At 46.4% G+C, this 15,922-nt stretch overlaps 1 protein-coding gene across 1 annotated transcript; it reads right to left on the bottom strand.

Annotated features, from left to right (window-relative positions):
• Nucleotides 1-10,818: 10,818 nt before the first annotated feature.
• On the bottom strand, nt 10,819-14,794 carry LOC119339323 (L-ascorbate oxidase-like). The gene is made up of 5 exons (XM_037611431.1): nt 14,426-14,794; nt 14,203-14,295; nt 13,813-14,025; nt 12,154-12,345; nt 10,819-12,022 (listed from the first exon to the last, which is right to left on the bottom strand). Exons 1-5 carry the CDS (start codon nt 14,690-14,692, stop codon nt 11,057-11,059), a joined length of 1,731 nt encoding a protein of 576 aa, XP_037467328.1. The 5' UTR covers nt 14,693-14,794; the 3' UTR covers nt 10,819-11,056.
• Nucleotides 14,795-15,922: the final 1,128 nt, after the last annotated feature.

Genomic DNA, 15,922 nt, shown 5'->3' with positions numbered 1-15,922 from the left:
GAGATCCATCAGCACCTGAACCGGTGAGTGCACAAGGCCTCCTGCCCCGGCTGCTGCTGACCCAGAGGTTATTGCTGCCGCAGTTGTGGAGACTTGGATGGGTTGCTTACCACCATGAAGATCACGACCCTGCTCAGCGACTCGAGGAGATCCAGAATACTGCTGCCATGGGAATAGCCCCCAAGCCCATCGTCTTGCAGTTGATACAACGAATCCATCTTGCCTGTGGACGACTCACCATCAGAATAGATGGCCGTCTCACCGCCAGATGCAGATCCTTCAGAGAATCCTCCGTGGATGCATCCCACGAAGGCAGGCTTCACGGCCGGCAAAGCCTGAGCGGGTCTCACACGCTGAGCCGTCTCGATGAGGTCAGCGCAGATGTCCGGCTCAGGGCCCGGCTCACCGATCTTGCCGATGAAGACGTGAATTCCGCCGAAGGGGACCCAGTACCCGTACTCAATTGAGCCGGCGTCGGGGCCCCGGCCTACATCGTCGATGTAGAGCTTGCCGTGACGACTCTTGGTCATCCAGCCCATAGCGTATCCCTTCAGCCCTTGAAAGCTGCCCTTCAAGAACTCAAATCCACCGTGCGCTGGCCCCATGGTGGGCGCCAACTGTCATGGAATTGTCACGATAGATGTCCTCGTGAAAGGACTTAGTCGTGGAGCCATCGCAACTAGGAAGCTTAAAGGGGTTAATCGGGACAAAGGACATGAGGTTTATACTGGTTCGGCCCCTTGTGGTGAAGGTAAAAGCCTATGATCCATTTTGAGTGGGATTGCTTATTTCTCGATAACCAGGGAGAGACTCGCTTGACCTAGCTCTCGATTTGATGTTACTTGCCCTAAACCGCCGCTGGGTCGTCCCTTTATATACAGAGGTCGACACCCAGCGCCTCTTAGTGTCCCGACCGACTCATAAACAGTGTCCGGCTCGGTCTCTAAGTATTCCTGTCTTACAATACAAGTCATGTACATATGGTGGTTTATCTCTACAGGCCTTATGTCGCCTCTGGGTTTTAGGCCCTTACTGAACCGCTATCTTCAACCTTGGTCTTGGGCTTCAAGAATATTCATAGGTATAACCCAGTCCCTCCTAGGCGGCTCATATCAAATAGTTATATCCCCAACACATATACTTCATCAATGAAGAATATGATATCAATTTCATCAACAGTAACAGATATAGCAATATGAGGACGTGAGAAATGAATGATTCATTTCTTCATGTTTAGCTTGCGTCCTTTCAAGCACATTCAGGTCTCCAGCAATTTCTTCGGACGATCAAGTTCATCTGGAGACCTGACCCTGCATAAGAGATTAGTTCTTTTTCTTCACCACCCACATCTGGAGGGGTGGCAAAGAGTTCATCATTCTGCGAGCTCCATAAGAAAAAGATGGCATTGAAGCCAGTGCACTTCGTTTCACAGGAGAGTGGTTAGGATAAGCATATGCATAAGCAGAGAAATTCTTCGAGGACTTATGAACATAATGGTTTGAAGAATAATGCACATATTCATGACCCTTAGACTTTCCCTGCGAAACAGAAGTGTTATCACGATGATGTTCATATGAGGATTTTGATCCTTGTGAGGAATTTGATCCATATGAAGAATTTGATCTGGGGTTCCTATTCTATATGGGTGGTGTCATGATGACATTCACCTGAAGATTTTCAAGGCATCTTTTAGGAACCCAGATTTTCTTCATAGGGGGACCGTTCGTGCAGTTAGTTCCAACATATCGAGCAAATACTTCACCATTCTGATTCTTAAACAACTTATAGTTGGAGTCAAATGACTCATCAGAGGAATATGAAAAATCACAAGTAAAGCCAGATAAAGTGCATGGATCTACAGGAGGTCCTTTCGCAGCAACCCATGAGGTTTTGGGATACTGCTCAGGTTTCCAGTAGGTCCCATCAGCATTGAGTTTCCTCTCAAAGGCAATACCCTCTTTCCTAGGGTTCCTGTTCAAGATCTGCTTTTTAAGCACATCACATAGAGTCTGATGCCTGTTGAGGCTTTTGTAAATGCCTGTCACATACAATTCCTTCAGACCTGCATTATTGTCAGTGATACTTGTGGTATCCTCAGATGAGGAATTTGTGACCACAGGGATAGTTGAAGAATTTGTAGCAATAGAAGCATTTGAACATTCATATGAAGAATTAACAGATTCGCGTTCAATGCATTTAAGACATGGTGGAATAATTTCTTCCTGAGCAGAACTGATCTATTGAGCAAGCAATGAATCGTTTTCCTTCTGAAGATCTTCATAACTTACTCTTAACTTCTCATGATCTTGCTTTCTCTGAAGAAATTCATAAGAAAGCTTCTCATGATCAGTTAAGGGAGTGTTATGATGATTTTGAAGGTTGTCAAACTTTGACTGAAGTTTTTGAAGACTATCAGTCGAAGCCTTAGTTCGATCCAATTCCTCACCCGACATATCATCGCTTTCATCTAGCATGTTTTGAACCTTTTCAAGAGCTCTTTGTTGTTTAATGGCAAGGGAAGCAAGTTTGACAGAGCTAGCTCCAAATTCATCACCTGATTCATCATCACTAGATTCGGAAAGGTAGCATTCTGTTACCTTGGCACCCTTTGCCATAAGGCATGGTGAAGAGGATGATGATTCAGGTGCGAAAGTCATCTCCTTGAGTGATTCCTTGAAATCCTCAAACCAAGGATCATGACGAGTACGATGGCCTTCATAAACCTCAGAGAGTCGGTCCCAGATTAGCTTCGCATGGTTAAGATGCATGACGTTCCTGAACTGATTTTGGGACAAACAGGAGCAAATGACATCCTTCGCCATGAGGTTGAGTAGAGTGTACTTGCGAATGTCATCAGCCTCCGCCATCTTGCATAGATCGGTAAGACCAATCTCAGTGACGGTCCATAGTTTGCTATTCATCACCATGAGTCGGTTCTTTATCATGGTCTTCCACTTGGGATACTCATGACCGTCAAAGATGGGGCAGGATACACTCCTCCTTCCTGCAGTCAACATAACTAAAACTCCAGGTGGTTAAACCAAAATCACACAAAACAAGGGAGTATCTTGCTCTGATACCAATTGAAAGTGCGTTACGTCGACTAGAGGGGGGTGAATAGGCGATTTTTATGAATTCTTCACTAAGGAATTTCAGGGTGAGGAAATTCCTAAGTGAAGAACTACTTGCAGCAGAATAAGTACTCAGGTATAAGCATAACAGAGCAACAACATAGTCATCATGATGAAATGATAGACAAAACACAGAGTACATAAAGCGTAAACACAGGATAAGCAGGATAAAGACAAACTGACTGAAGAAATAGGATTGAGGAATTAGAGAAAGTCTTCAGTCAAAATCTTCAAACATTAATGATTAGGTTCATCAACACATAACTTAGGAAATGAAAGGGTTGGGGAAAAAGAACCAGTAGGCTTGGTGAAGACAATGATTTGGTCGACCGGTTCCAACTGCTATGACAGTTGTATGTTTGGTTGGAGAGGCTGAGTATTTAAACTCGAGGACACACAGTCCCAGACACACAGTCCTCACCGTATTCTCCTTGAGCTAAGATCATGCAAATCTCGCCCAACAATAGTGGTAAGTCTTCACAGGTGACTTCCAAACCTTCACGGACTTGGTCACTCGGCAATCCACAATTCCTCTTGGATGCTCAGACCAGGACGCCTAACCGTCTGGAGGATACACAGTCCTCAAAGGTAACAAATGTCGGTTCCACACAGGAACAATCTCTTCAGTGATGCTCAATCACTTTGGGGTTTGTAGGTTTGGGTTTGGGATTTGGGTATTTCCTCACTTGTTGATTTTCGCTCAAAGTCCTCGAAGGATGGGATGCTCTCAAATGACAAGTGTCAGTTTCTCTCGGAGCAGCCAACCAGCTAGTGGTTGTAGGGGGCGGCTATTTATAGCCTAGGGAGCAGCCCGACATGATAAGACATAAATGCCCTTGGCTGATATGACCGTTAGGTGGTAGATATTTTGGGACAGCTGGCGCGTAGCACAACAACGGTTGGATATTTGAGGTCCGAATTCCTCAGGGCTATCATGTTCCTCACTGTGTAGGCAACCCGCACTAGTGAATTCCTAACTCCTCAGTCAGAACAAATTCCTCAAAGACCAGAAGATCTTCGTCTCGGTCACTTAAGAAATTGACTGAACTGATATGAGATTTCCAATGGCTTCACTCGAAGGATTGGGTAGGTGTAGGATTTTGAGATGAGCATCACTTGGAAATCAGTTTCCTTAGTATTACCTTGACCCCCTTTAACAGTACGGTGTTTCCTATGACTCAAGAAAGAGAAAATGAAACTACGAAAACAAAAGTCTTCACGCTTCATAATCCTCGCATGAATATCCAAGTCTTCAAGGTCACACCAATTTCTTCACTTTCAAAGTCTTCAGGAGAACCAAAGTCTTCAGCTGAAGACATTCATTTTTAGGGGTTGACTTTCACAGTAAATATCAAACTCCTCATCGACTTATAGAGCCTGTGTACACTCACAAACATATTAGTCCCTTAACCTATAAGTCTTCAATACACCAAAATCACTAAGGGGCACTAGATGCACTTGCAGATATGGTGCGATCTATGATGTCTCTTACTGATTTACCGCTATCATTTTGGGGTTATGCTTTACAGACGGTTGCATTCACTTTAAATAGGGCACCATCAAAATCCGTTGAGACGACACCTTATGAACTATGGTTTGGCAAGAAACCAAAGTTGTGATTTCTTAAAGTTTGGGGCTGCGATGCTTATGTGAAAAAGCTTCAACCTGATAAGCTTGAAGCCAAATCGGAGAAGTGCGTCTTCATAGGATACCCAAAGGAAACTGTTGGGTACACCTTCTATCACAGATCCGAAGGCAAAATCTTTATTGCTAAGAATGGATCCTTTCTAAAGAAGGAGTTTCTCTTGAAAGAAGTGAGAGGGAGGAAAGTAGAACTTGATGAGGTAATTGTACCTTCTCCCTTATTGGAAAGTAGTTCATCACAGAAATCAGCTCCAGTGATTCCTACACCAATTAGTGAGGAAGTTAATGATGATGATCATGAAACTTCAGATCAAGTTACTACCGAACCTCGTAGGTCTTCCAGAGTAAGATCAACGCCAGAGTGGTATGGTAATCCTGTTCTGGAAGTCATGTTACTAGACCATGATGAACCTACGAACTATGAGAAAGCGATGATGAGCCCAGATTCCGCGAAATGGCTTGAGGCCATGAAATCTGAGATGGGATCCATGTATGAGAACAAAGTGTGGACTTTGGTGGACTTGCCCGATGATCAGCAAGCCATAGAAAATAAAAGGATCTTTAAGAAGAAGACCGACGCAGATGGTAATGTTACTATTTACAAAGCTTGACTTGTTTCAAAAGGTTTTCAACAAGTTCAAGGAGTTGACTACGATGAGACTTTCTCACCCGTAGCGATGCTTAAGTCTGTCCGAATCATGTCAGCGATTTCCGCATTTTACGATTATGAAATTTGGCAGATGTATGTCAAAACTGTATTCCTGAATGGATTTCTAGAAGAAGAGTTGTATATGATGCAACTAGAAGGATTTGTCGACCCAAAGGGTGCTAACAAAGTGTGCAAGCTCCAGTGATCCATTTATGGACTGGTGCAAGCCTCTCAGAGTTGGAATAAACGCTTTGATAGTGTGATCAAAGCATATGGTTTTATACAGACTTTTAGTGAATCTTGTATTTACAAGAAAGTGAGTGGGAGCTCTGTAGCATTTCTGATATTATATGTGGATGCCATATTGTTGATTGGGAATGCTATAGAATTTCTGGATAGCATAAAGGGATACCTGAATAAGAATTTTTCTATGAAAGACCTCGGAGAAGGTGCTTACATATTAGGCATCAAGATCTATAGACATAGATAAGGACGCTTAATTGGACTTTCACAAAGCACATACCTTGATAGTTTTGAAGAAGTTCAAAATGGATCAGTCAAAGAAAGGGTTATTGCCTGTGTTACAAGGTGTGAAGTTGAGTCAGACTCAATGCCCGACCACTACAGAAGATAGAGAGAAAATGAATGCCATTCCCTATGCTTTAGCCATAGGTTCTATCATGTATACAATGTTGTGTACCAGACCTGATGTGTGCCTTGCTATAAGCATAGCAGGGAGGTACCAAAGTAATCCCGGAGTGGAACACTGGACAGCGGTCAAGGACATCCTGAAATACCTGAAAAGGACTAAGGATATGTTTCTCGTTTATGGAGGTGAAAAAGAGCTCATCGTAAATGGTTACGTTGATGCAAGCTTTGACACTGATCCGGATGACTCAAGTCGCAAACCGGATACATATTTTTATTGAATGGAGGAGCTATCAGTTGGTGCAGTTCTAAGAAAAGCGTCGTGGCGGGATCTACGTGTGAAGCGGAGTACATTGCTGCTTCGGAAGCAGCGAATGAAGGAGTTTGGATGAAGGAGTTCATATCCGATCTAGGAGTCATACCTAGTGCATCGGGTCCAATGAAAATCTTTTGTGACAATACTGGTGCAATTGCCTTGGCAAAGGAATCCAGATTTCACAAGAGAACCAAGCACATCAAGAGACACTTCAATTCCATCCGTCATCAAGTGTCGGAGGGGACATAGAGATTTGCAAGATACACACGGAGCTGAATGTTGCGGACCCTTTGACTAAGCCTCTTCCACGAGCAAAACATGATCAGCACCAAAGCTCCATGGGTGTTAGAATCATTACTATGTAATCTAGATTATTGACTCTAGTGCAAGTGGGAGACTGAAGGAAATATGCCCTAGAGGCAATAATAAAGTTATTATTTATTTCCTTATTTCATGATAGATGTTTATTATTCATGCTAGAATTGTATTAACTGGAAACTTAGTACATGTGTGAATACATAGACAAAACATATTGTTCCTAGTGTGCGTCTACTTGAATAGCTCGTTAATCAAAGATGGTTATGTTCCCTAACCATAAACATGTGTTGTCATTTGATGAACGGGGTCACATCATTAGGAGAATGATGTGATGGACATGACCCATCCGTTAGATTAGCATTATGATCGTGACAGTTTCATTGCTACTGCTTTCTTCATGACTTATACAAGTTCCTCAGACTATGAGATTATGCAACTCCCGAATACCGGAGGAACACTTTGTGTGTGCTACCAAACGTCACAATGTAAATGGGTGATTATAAAGGTCCTCTACAGGTGTCTCCGAAGGTATTTGTTGGGTTGGCATAGATCGAGATTAGGATTTGTCACTCCGTGTTTCTGAGAGGTATCTCTGGGCCCTCTCGGTAATACTCATCACTATAAGCCTTGCAAGCATTGTGACTAATGATTTAGTTGCGGGATGAAGTATTACGGAACGAGTAAAGAGACTTGCCGGTAACGATATTGAACTAGGTATTGAGATACCGACGATCGAATCTCGGGCAAGTAACATAATGATGACAAAGGGAACAACGTATGTTGCTATGCGGTTCGACCGATAAAGATCTTCATAGAATATGTAGGAACCAATATGAGTATCCAGGTTCCGCTATTGGTTATTGATCGGAGACGAGTCTCGGTCATGTCTACATAGTTCTCGAACCCGTAGGGTCCGCACGCTTAACGTTCGATGATGATTGGTATTATGAGTTTATGTGATTTAATGTACCGAAGGTTGTTCAGAGTCCCGGATGAGATCACGGACATCACGAGGAGTCTCGAAATGGCCGAGACATAAAAATTGATATATTGGACGGCTATATTCGGACACCAGAAGTGTTCCGGAGAAGTTTTGGATAAAACCGGAGTACCGGGGGGTTAACTCAACACCCGGGGGGGTCAATGGGCCTCATGGGCTAAGTGGTGGAAGAGAGGAGGCATGCCAAGGTGTGGCGCACGCCCCCCTAGCCCACACCGCCCCTAGCCCAAACCGAATTGGACTAGGGGGCTGGCCCCCCTTTCCTTCTCTCCTCCCCCTCCTTCCTTCTCCTCCTAGTTGGACTAGGAAAGGGGGAAACCTACTCCTACTTAGAGCAGGACTCCCCCCCTTGGGCACGCCCCTTGAGGCCAGCCGGCCCCTTCCTCTCCTCCTTTATATATGGGGGAAGGTTGCACCCCGAGACACACAAGTTGATCTTTTAGCCGTGTGTGGTGCCCCCTTCCACAGTTACACACCTAGGTCATATTGTCGTAGTGCTTAGGCGAAGCCCTGCACCGGTAACTTCATCATCACCATCGCCATCCCGTCGTGCTGACGAAACTCTCCCTCAGCCTCAACTAGATCAAGAGTACGAGGGACGTCATCGAGCTGAACGTGTGCTGAATGCGAAGGTGTCGTACGTTCGGTGCTTGGATCGGTTGGATCGCGAAGACGTTCGACTACATCAACCGCGTTAACTAAACGCTTCCGTTTTCGGTCTACGAGGGTACGTGGACACACTCTCCCCTCTTGTTGCTATGCATCACCTAGATAGATCTTGCGTGATCGTAGGATTTTTTTGAAATTACCGCGTTCCCCAACAACAACTTTTGAAGCTATTTTGTACAAAACATTGCAAAGGCTTACGGGTCTAAACTGTGTTATCGAAGTTGGACTCATTACCTTAGGGATCAACACCATGAAAATATCATTTATACTCCCCAGGCTCTCCCCTCCTCTGATAATGGGCATAACAACATAAGTCATCTCATCACCACAAATATCCCAGTGTCTCTGGTAGATGTGTGCTAGGAAGCCGTCAGGCCCCGATGCTTTTAGTAGGGAACATCTGGAAGAGAGCTTGCTTCACCTCGTCTTTTGTATATTGAGCGCATAAATTTACATTCATTGCGGGTGCTACCTTGCATGGGACATGCACCATTACCTCCTCAACCCCGGTCACCCCATCAGATATATACAAAGACTTATAAAATTCAAAAACCATAGCTTTTAATTCTGTTGGATCTTCTGTAAGGACCCCGAAAGAATTATACAAGGCTTCTATCATGTTTTCTTTCACCTCATACTAGCCCGCATGTGAAAAACTTGGTGTTTTTGTCGCCTTCTGAAAGCCACTGTAACCTGGATCGTTGTCGCCACATTATTTCCTCCTTATGGTATAACTCGACAAGTCGTTCATTGATCTTGATCTCAAGATGAACATGACCCATCCTTGTAGGGTCATCACGCAATTGTTGCAGCTGGAGAGTGAGCTGTTTTATTTCTTTCCGTACATTGCCAAAAGACTCCCTGCTCCACACGGTGAGATCCTTAGAAATTCGCAGTAGCTTGTCCCAGAAATCACCTACTCCATAGCCTGGTGAAACAATGCTCCACTTAGACGAAATAGATTCCTGCCAATCCTTGTGTGGTTCTCACATCACTTCGTACGCCAAGTCTCTCGCTCGACCAGTCCCTCGATCCTCGTCTTTAAACCTTAGAAGTTTGGCCCATGGTCTGAAGACGCCTCCGAGAGGTGACTCACGGTTGCCAGGGGAAAGCGTGACATCCAGGAGGGAGACGCCAGCGCTCGATCCAACCTGACACGCGTATAGGAGCCCCCCGTCACTTTTTTCTCCTATGTCCAAAAACAGCCTTGATAGCCTAAATCCATGAGCATGCAAACATTAACGACATCTCCGAAAGCTTGCATTTGAGCGTTGCTACGGTCCGCCACTCCTTGGTGATCGGCCCATTCGTGAGCTCTCGTAGGGCGAGAGCTGACTCTGTCTCGCATCAAGCGAGACATAGTCGCTACCTTATTTAGTGCGGTGCACATTGTTGTGTAGATTATATGGCCGGGTATGCACATTGTTGGTCGGATATGCATTATTGTATTGGTCATTTGGCAGGATGTGCACATTGTTGATCATTTATAGTCATTTGACAATGTTTTATTTGTAGTATTTTCATGCCTGCAATGTGTTCTTGAAGTTGGAGAAGAAAAGATTCACCGTTATGCATTGTTGGTTGAAGTTGAATGGAGAATCCAAGTGAAATCAATTCATTGCCAAGACCGTCGCCCATGAAACCGAGAAACAAACCAATGGTCTAACCGACCCAACAAAAGAACCGCCCAAGAAGGTTAGAGGATGGTTTCGGTGAAAGAAGTGGGACGACGAGAAAGCAATGCGAGAAGGGGCGACGGCCAAGATGACGGAGAGCTTCAAGGACATCTTGGCGAAGGAGGCATACGTCAAGCGCTCTAACATCAAGGAGGAAAAAAAGGCCGAGAGGTTTAACATGTTGATGGCCGCGACCGAGAAGAAGCTGAAACTCGAAGATAGAAAGACCATGCTCGAAAAGAAGGAGATTAAGATCGTAGCTGCTTCGGAGGACGCGAAGATGTTGATCTTGAAGATGGAGGATGTAGTTGACGACGCCATGATGATCGTGCAAGCCATCTGTTTCAATATGTTGAAACGCAGAAGCATCAGTTGGAGGCGCCGGACAAGGAGAAGGCCAAGACGGCGGCGACGGCAGATTGAACGTGTAGGCTTGTATTGCCGGTCCAGCAGGGCGGAAAATCCAATTTTTTGCACGGAGTGCCGGATTGATATTTTTTTTGTGATCGGGCATGTTAAAACTATAAATACTCTTTTTGATTGTGATCGGTGGCTAACATGATCCCACGCGCTATGATTTGAATTTCAAATTAGCTGTATGAGCAGACATTTATGAGATAGTTTTGGATGGCGGGCTTCTCATTGTGTCAGCGGCGATACGGTGTGTCCGGTTTGGAGTTCCTCAGTCGTGACACCCTCTCGTGAACCTGCAAACGTGACCGCATAGGCCGAGCTTGAATTCTTAAGATTGAACCTTGGAGAGCACATTAATGCCGAGCAAACCATTGTTTGCATTCCAATCCATGATTCCAACAAACCATAAGCACTTAACAAATACAATCTCACTCCCTAATAATACAGCAAAGAAGGGAAAATGGGACCCTTAAGAAAAGGGAAAAATTGAAGAACCCTAGCTAATCATCAGTAACCAAGCTTCAATCGCACAAGATGGAGTCGGAGAGGCCATAACCAGGCTCTCATAAAGGGCTCACGGCTGATTCACGTTCAGAGGTGGTCGCCGTTCATCAGCGCGGTGGCCGTGGCGCCGCAGGAGACGGCCTCCTTGGGCACCTTCCCGACGCGGTCGATGGCCTCGGCGAAGATGACCCCCATGCCCATGTGGAGGTGCGGCTCGATGTGGCAGTGGAACGCCCACACCCCCGGGTTGTCCGCCACGAACCGCAGCGCCGTCCACCCGTACGGGAAGATCACCGCCGTGTTCCGCAGCGGCGGGTTCACCAGGTTCAGCCTCGCCGCGTCGGCGGCGTCGCCCCTGTACGCGCCCTCGCCGTAACCCAGCACCCAGAAGTCGTGCCCGTGCAGGTGCCACGGGTGCACCTCGCTGACGTTGTGCTGCAGCGCGTTGGCGTTCTGGAGCACCACGTCCACCGTGGTGTTGTAGCGGAGCACGTACACGTTGTCCCCCGTCGTCGTGTTGGGGTTGTGCGGCGGCCGCGTCACGTCGTAGGCGCGCCCGAACGTATCCGCCGGCCGCGCGGCGGTCAGTGCCGTCTTGAGCCCCAGCTTCAGGGAGCCCAGGTACGGCGTCGCCGGGAGCACCATGGACACATTGTTGATGGACCACTTGATGTGCCCGTCCAGCTTGTTCTGCGTGTTGAGCAGCTCGATGCGGCGGTCCGACGTCGCCGGCGGCGGGGGCGTGCCGGCGCGGGCTTTGATATGGGTCGTGAACGCCTTGCTGTGCGCGGTGTCGTTCCACAACGGGGTGACCGGCGGCGCGATGGCCGGCAGCTTGAACCCGCGGTTGGGGCGGTAGTTGAGCAGGGCCAGTGCCGGCGCCGTCTTGGGCGTCCGGCCGCGCACGCCGATGCTGACCCAGTAGTTGGACGACGGGTCCTGGTCGGTGGTGAGCAGGACAGAGTAGCTGTCGCCGGAGTAGATGTCCATGTCGTCCACCACGAACGGCTCCACGTAGTTGCCGTCGGCCTCCACCACCGTCAGCTTGTGATTCTGAACAATAAAAAAAAACTCACTGGATTAAACAATGTCGCAAGCATCCGACATAGCTTTCAGGATTCTGCGCGCTGCACAGTTTATACTGTTTTATTATCGGGGAATCAATCTGTCTCGGATTTGCTTACCCCGATCGCGAGGTTGAGGGAAGCCAGGGACGTGGTGCTGGCGATCCGGAGCCTGTAGGTTTTGTTCGGCTCGACGGGGAGGATCACCGGTGCACAATGCCTGTTGCCGCCGGCGGTGCACTGCTTGGTGCCCGGCGTGTGCGCCGCCGCGAGCGAGCAGTTGAACTGCCCCCTACCGTTGATCAGCAACGACTGCACAACCACAAGGAAACACAGTGCCTGTCGTTAGTTCCAAAAATTCAGGCAGAATCTCCGTCATTCTCGACATGATGTGACATGAAAGTCTGCAAGAAGAAAAACAACATCTATCATGGCAGAGTGTCGCCCGAATTATTCAAATTATCATGATGTGCCATTGCCCATTACTAGTGAACACTCTCACTTATCTTTTGGTTGTGGTTGTGTTAAATCAACAGATCGATTTTCATACAGTGCAATGCAGTGGATGTAGCACTGACAAACCCCCAAAAAACCAATACACATCACTGTTCTTGTTGGATTGCCTTCCACAACACATGCACACATGTGCTTTGTGCGCACAAGAAAAAAAATGTACCACTGTCAGTGTGGGATGCACTCATGTTGGCTTGACCCTTTCCCTGACCACCCAATGGCCAAGCCAAAGCTCCCCACACAATAATGTAGGAGTGCCACCTAGGGTCACTGTACCCTCTGTAACTTTTTTCAAAAAAAAATACCACCCCATCACCTCTGCTCTGCATCATGCATCTCCCCAGGCAGGCAGATGTTTCCAAGATCAAGAGAGAAAAGGTCCTTGCATGGATGCTTTTTGGTGGCACATGACCACAAGTGTCCCCTCTGAAAATCATGTGGCCTTGTGACACCCCCCAACCTTTTCTTCAGAAAATTTGTAATGTGTGTGTGTGCATCCATGCCTGTGCTGTGCTGCATATGAACATGATCTGTTCTGACACTTTAGGCATTAGCACACATATAATACTGGTCTTGAGCCTACAAAGTGTCCTATACATGGTGTGTGTCTTCTTTTTTTTTTTGAAGTGGGAGTGCTTCTTTCTAGGAAGCCCAATAGGGTGGGTTCCATTTCTTTTGCCTTTCTCATCACCACAGTTGGCCCTGGAGGCATGTAAGCTTTCTGGTCCTGATGAGAAAGCTGAGTGTGTGCATCATCAGTTTATCACCATCAGCTGGGATCTTCGAGGCCATGCTTTGCTTAGCTTTAGTGACTGGCCTAGCAATCCAGGATTTTTATCCTAAATTGCTATTCAGCTCACAAGAGCAAGTATTTTCGTAACAAACTGATATTCAATTGTTGGTATGCTGCACCAACAATTGCATTTTGAAATTTTAAATTGCTCTGTCCGTGATCATCTAAATCGCCCAATTCACCAGTTAGCTGAAACTTTCTAGTGCACTTGCATTTTAAATTTCCAGAAGAGGACAAGCCAATTGCTCTGTCCAAGATCATCTAAATCGGATGGACGGGCTCCAAACTCCCAGTGCCATTTGTCTTTTTTGTGTTTTAAATTTTTTACTTGAAAGAGTGCATTTTGGACTGTCCTGACTGTAAATCCAACCAATCAAGATACCTTTTGTCCACCATGAAACTGCATCTTGCTGAAACATCATATACTACTCCTAGAGATATAGCAAGAACATCAGTGTGGTTTTAACGGTTACCTGGGGCTCGCCGATCCATCTCATGGGGCTGGAGGAGAGGCCAACCATCTGGTTGTAGATGCTATCGTGGTACCAGTCGCTGAGGAGCAGGTTCAGCTCGCCGTCATACTTGAACGGCTCCTCCTCCCCATCCGCCACATCCACAATCAGGGAGCCGTACAGCCCCGCTGCCCTCTGCATGCCGTAGTGGCCATGGTAGAAGTATGTCCCCGGCTGCAGCCATGAACCAACCATGGGTCAGTCACAACTCACAAGTCAAGCTAAAAAGAAGGGGGAAATGAGGAAGTTTTGCAGCAATTTTGGCACTAATGTTGCGATTAATTTCAGCTTTTCGGCACCAGCTATGATGTGTGCCACTAGGAGGTTTGATCGTTTGAACAGTGGAGGTACCTTGTCGACGACGAATCGATAAGTGAAGGTTTCCTCCGGGTTGATGGCGCACTGGGAGATGGCGGCCGTGCCATCCGCCCATGGCGTTCCAATCTGCCATGATTTTGTCCATGAAATGTTAGGAAAACATAAAGATCAGCAAAAGAACAAAATCTCCTAGCGACATGTAACGGGAAAGAGACAAAGCAATGACGGTGTGCTCATGCTGTGGTTAATTAATTACCTGTCTGACGCCGTGCCAGTGGATGACGACGCCCTCGGTGTGCAGCCCGTTCTTGAGCTCGACGACGATGGTGTCGCCGGCCTTGGCCCGGATGGTGGGGCCGGGGAACTGGCCGTTGATGCCGATGAGCACCTTCTCCTCGCAGTCCGGCGACCAGAACATGTGGCTCACCTCCCACTTGAGGTGCCTGGCCTTGGCCGCCTCCGCGCAATGCATCACGCCGGCGCACGCCAAGAGGAGGGCGCACCATGCAAAGAGAGCCCTCATGGCAGCAACGGGGAGGAAGAAAGGCTAGTAAGTGGAGGAAAGGTTCAAACAATTTCTTCCAAGGCAAAGCGGATGGGAAGAGACTCGACAGTCGACACTGAAGCCTGCTGAAGCCGGTGAGGGTGCGTGCTAGTTTTATACTGGCAAAAAGGCCCTCTCAAAAGCCACAACAAATGATGCTGTTTAATGAACTATTTTATTGCCATTATTCTCCTTGTTTTTTCTGATAGAAAAATATATAAATAAACTAAAAGTGGATCAGCTCAGTGGGGTTAGGTTGGGCTTGGGGACAGTGGCATGTTTGTGGAGGAGCACCTGCGGAAAATAGGCCGTTTCCTACAGGCTTGCAGCCTTGCCCAAGGGCTTGAAATGGCTTGACTTTCTTGATTTTCCACTGCATCTTTCTGGCCAGCGAATAAAGAAGGTTCATACTGGCATCATTTTGTGTTGCTTTTGCCAGTTCATATTACTAGAAATCTGGTCGCCTCTTTCTGTGTGTCTACACAAGTGGTTTTATGCAGTGGCCAGACAAAAGCGCGTCCACTGCTGCCTCACACCCTCCGATGGTTGTTCACATGCCTAAATGCATATGTTCTTGGTAGCTAGCGTGCATTTTTTGCAAAGGATTTTCTCCCCTTTCTTTTGCTTAAGCTGGTAGGAAAGATGCAGAGTTCATCCACATGGTTTTGTGTTTTGCAAAAAGGAACTATATAATAATATGCGTGCATAGCTTTAGAATTGTTAATGTGTACACCGACGATTATTTGCCTTTAGTCACTGTCCATGTGTTTGACACGGAGGATTATTTGCCCTTTTGAGTTCTCTCATTCGCACAGTACAAACCATCCTTCTGTCGACTACTTTTCTGGACACAATACCTGCTAAAAGATGTTAACTTCCTGTAACTTGTAATTATGTACGTGCAATCCAGGTCTTAACATTAGACAAGATATAAATTGCATGTTAATACTCCCTCCATTCCAGGTTTTAGGTAACATTAGACAACATATAAATTACACATTAATGTTAGGTATGATACAGTTACTTGGTTAACGCAGACGTTTTTATTAGGCATGATATTAATTAGAGAAGGATGATAAACATGTTTCGTGATAAATGTGCTTAGTGCTAAAGAATGGGCAAGATTTGTTGGATATCCACAACTCGCTCTTTTAATATTAGTATATAGATATAGATGTGGAAGCATATCTATAAATATAGATATCTATA

This window comes from Triticum dicoccoides, chromosome 7B, assembly GCF_002162155.2.
Source record: "Triticum dicoccoides isolate Atlit2015 ecotype Zavitan chromosome 7B, WEW_v2.0, whole genome shotgun sequence".
NCBI classification, from domain to species: Eukaryota; Viridiplantae; Streptophyta; class Magnoliopsida; order Poales; family Poaceae; genus Triticum; species Triticum dicoccoides.
This window is presented reverse-complemented; position numbering and strand designations above follow the sequence as displayed.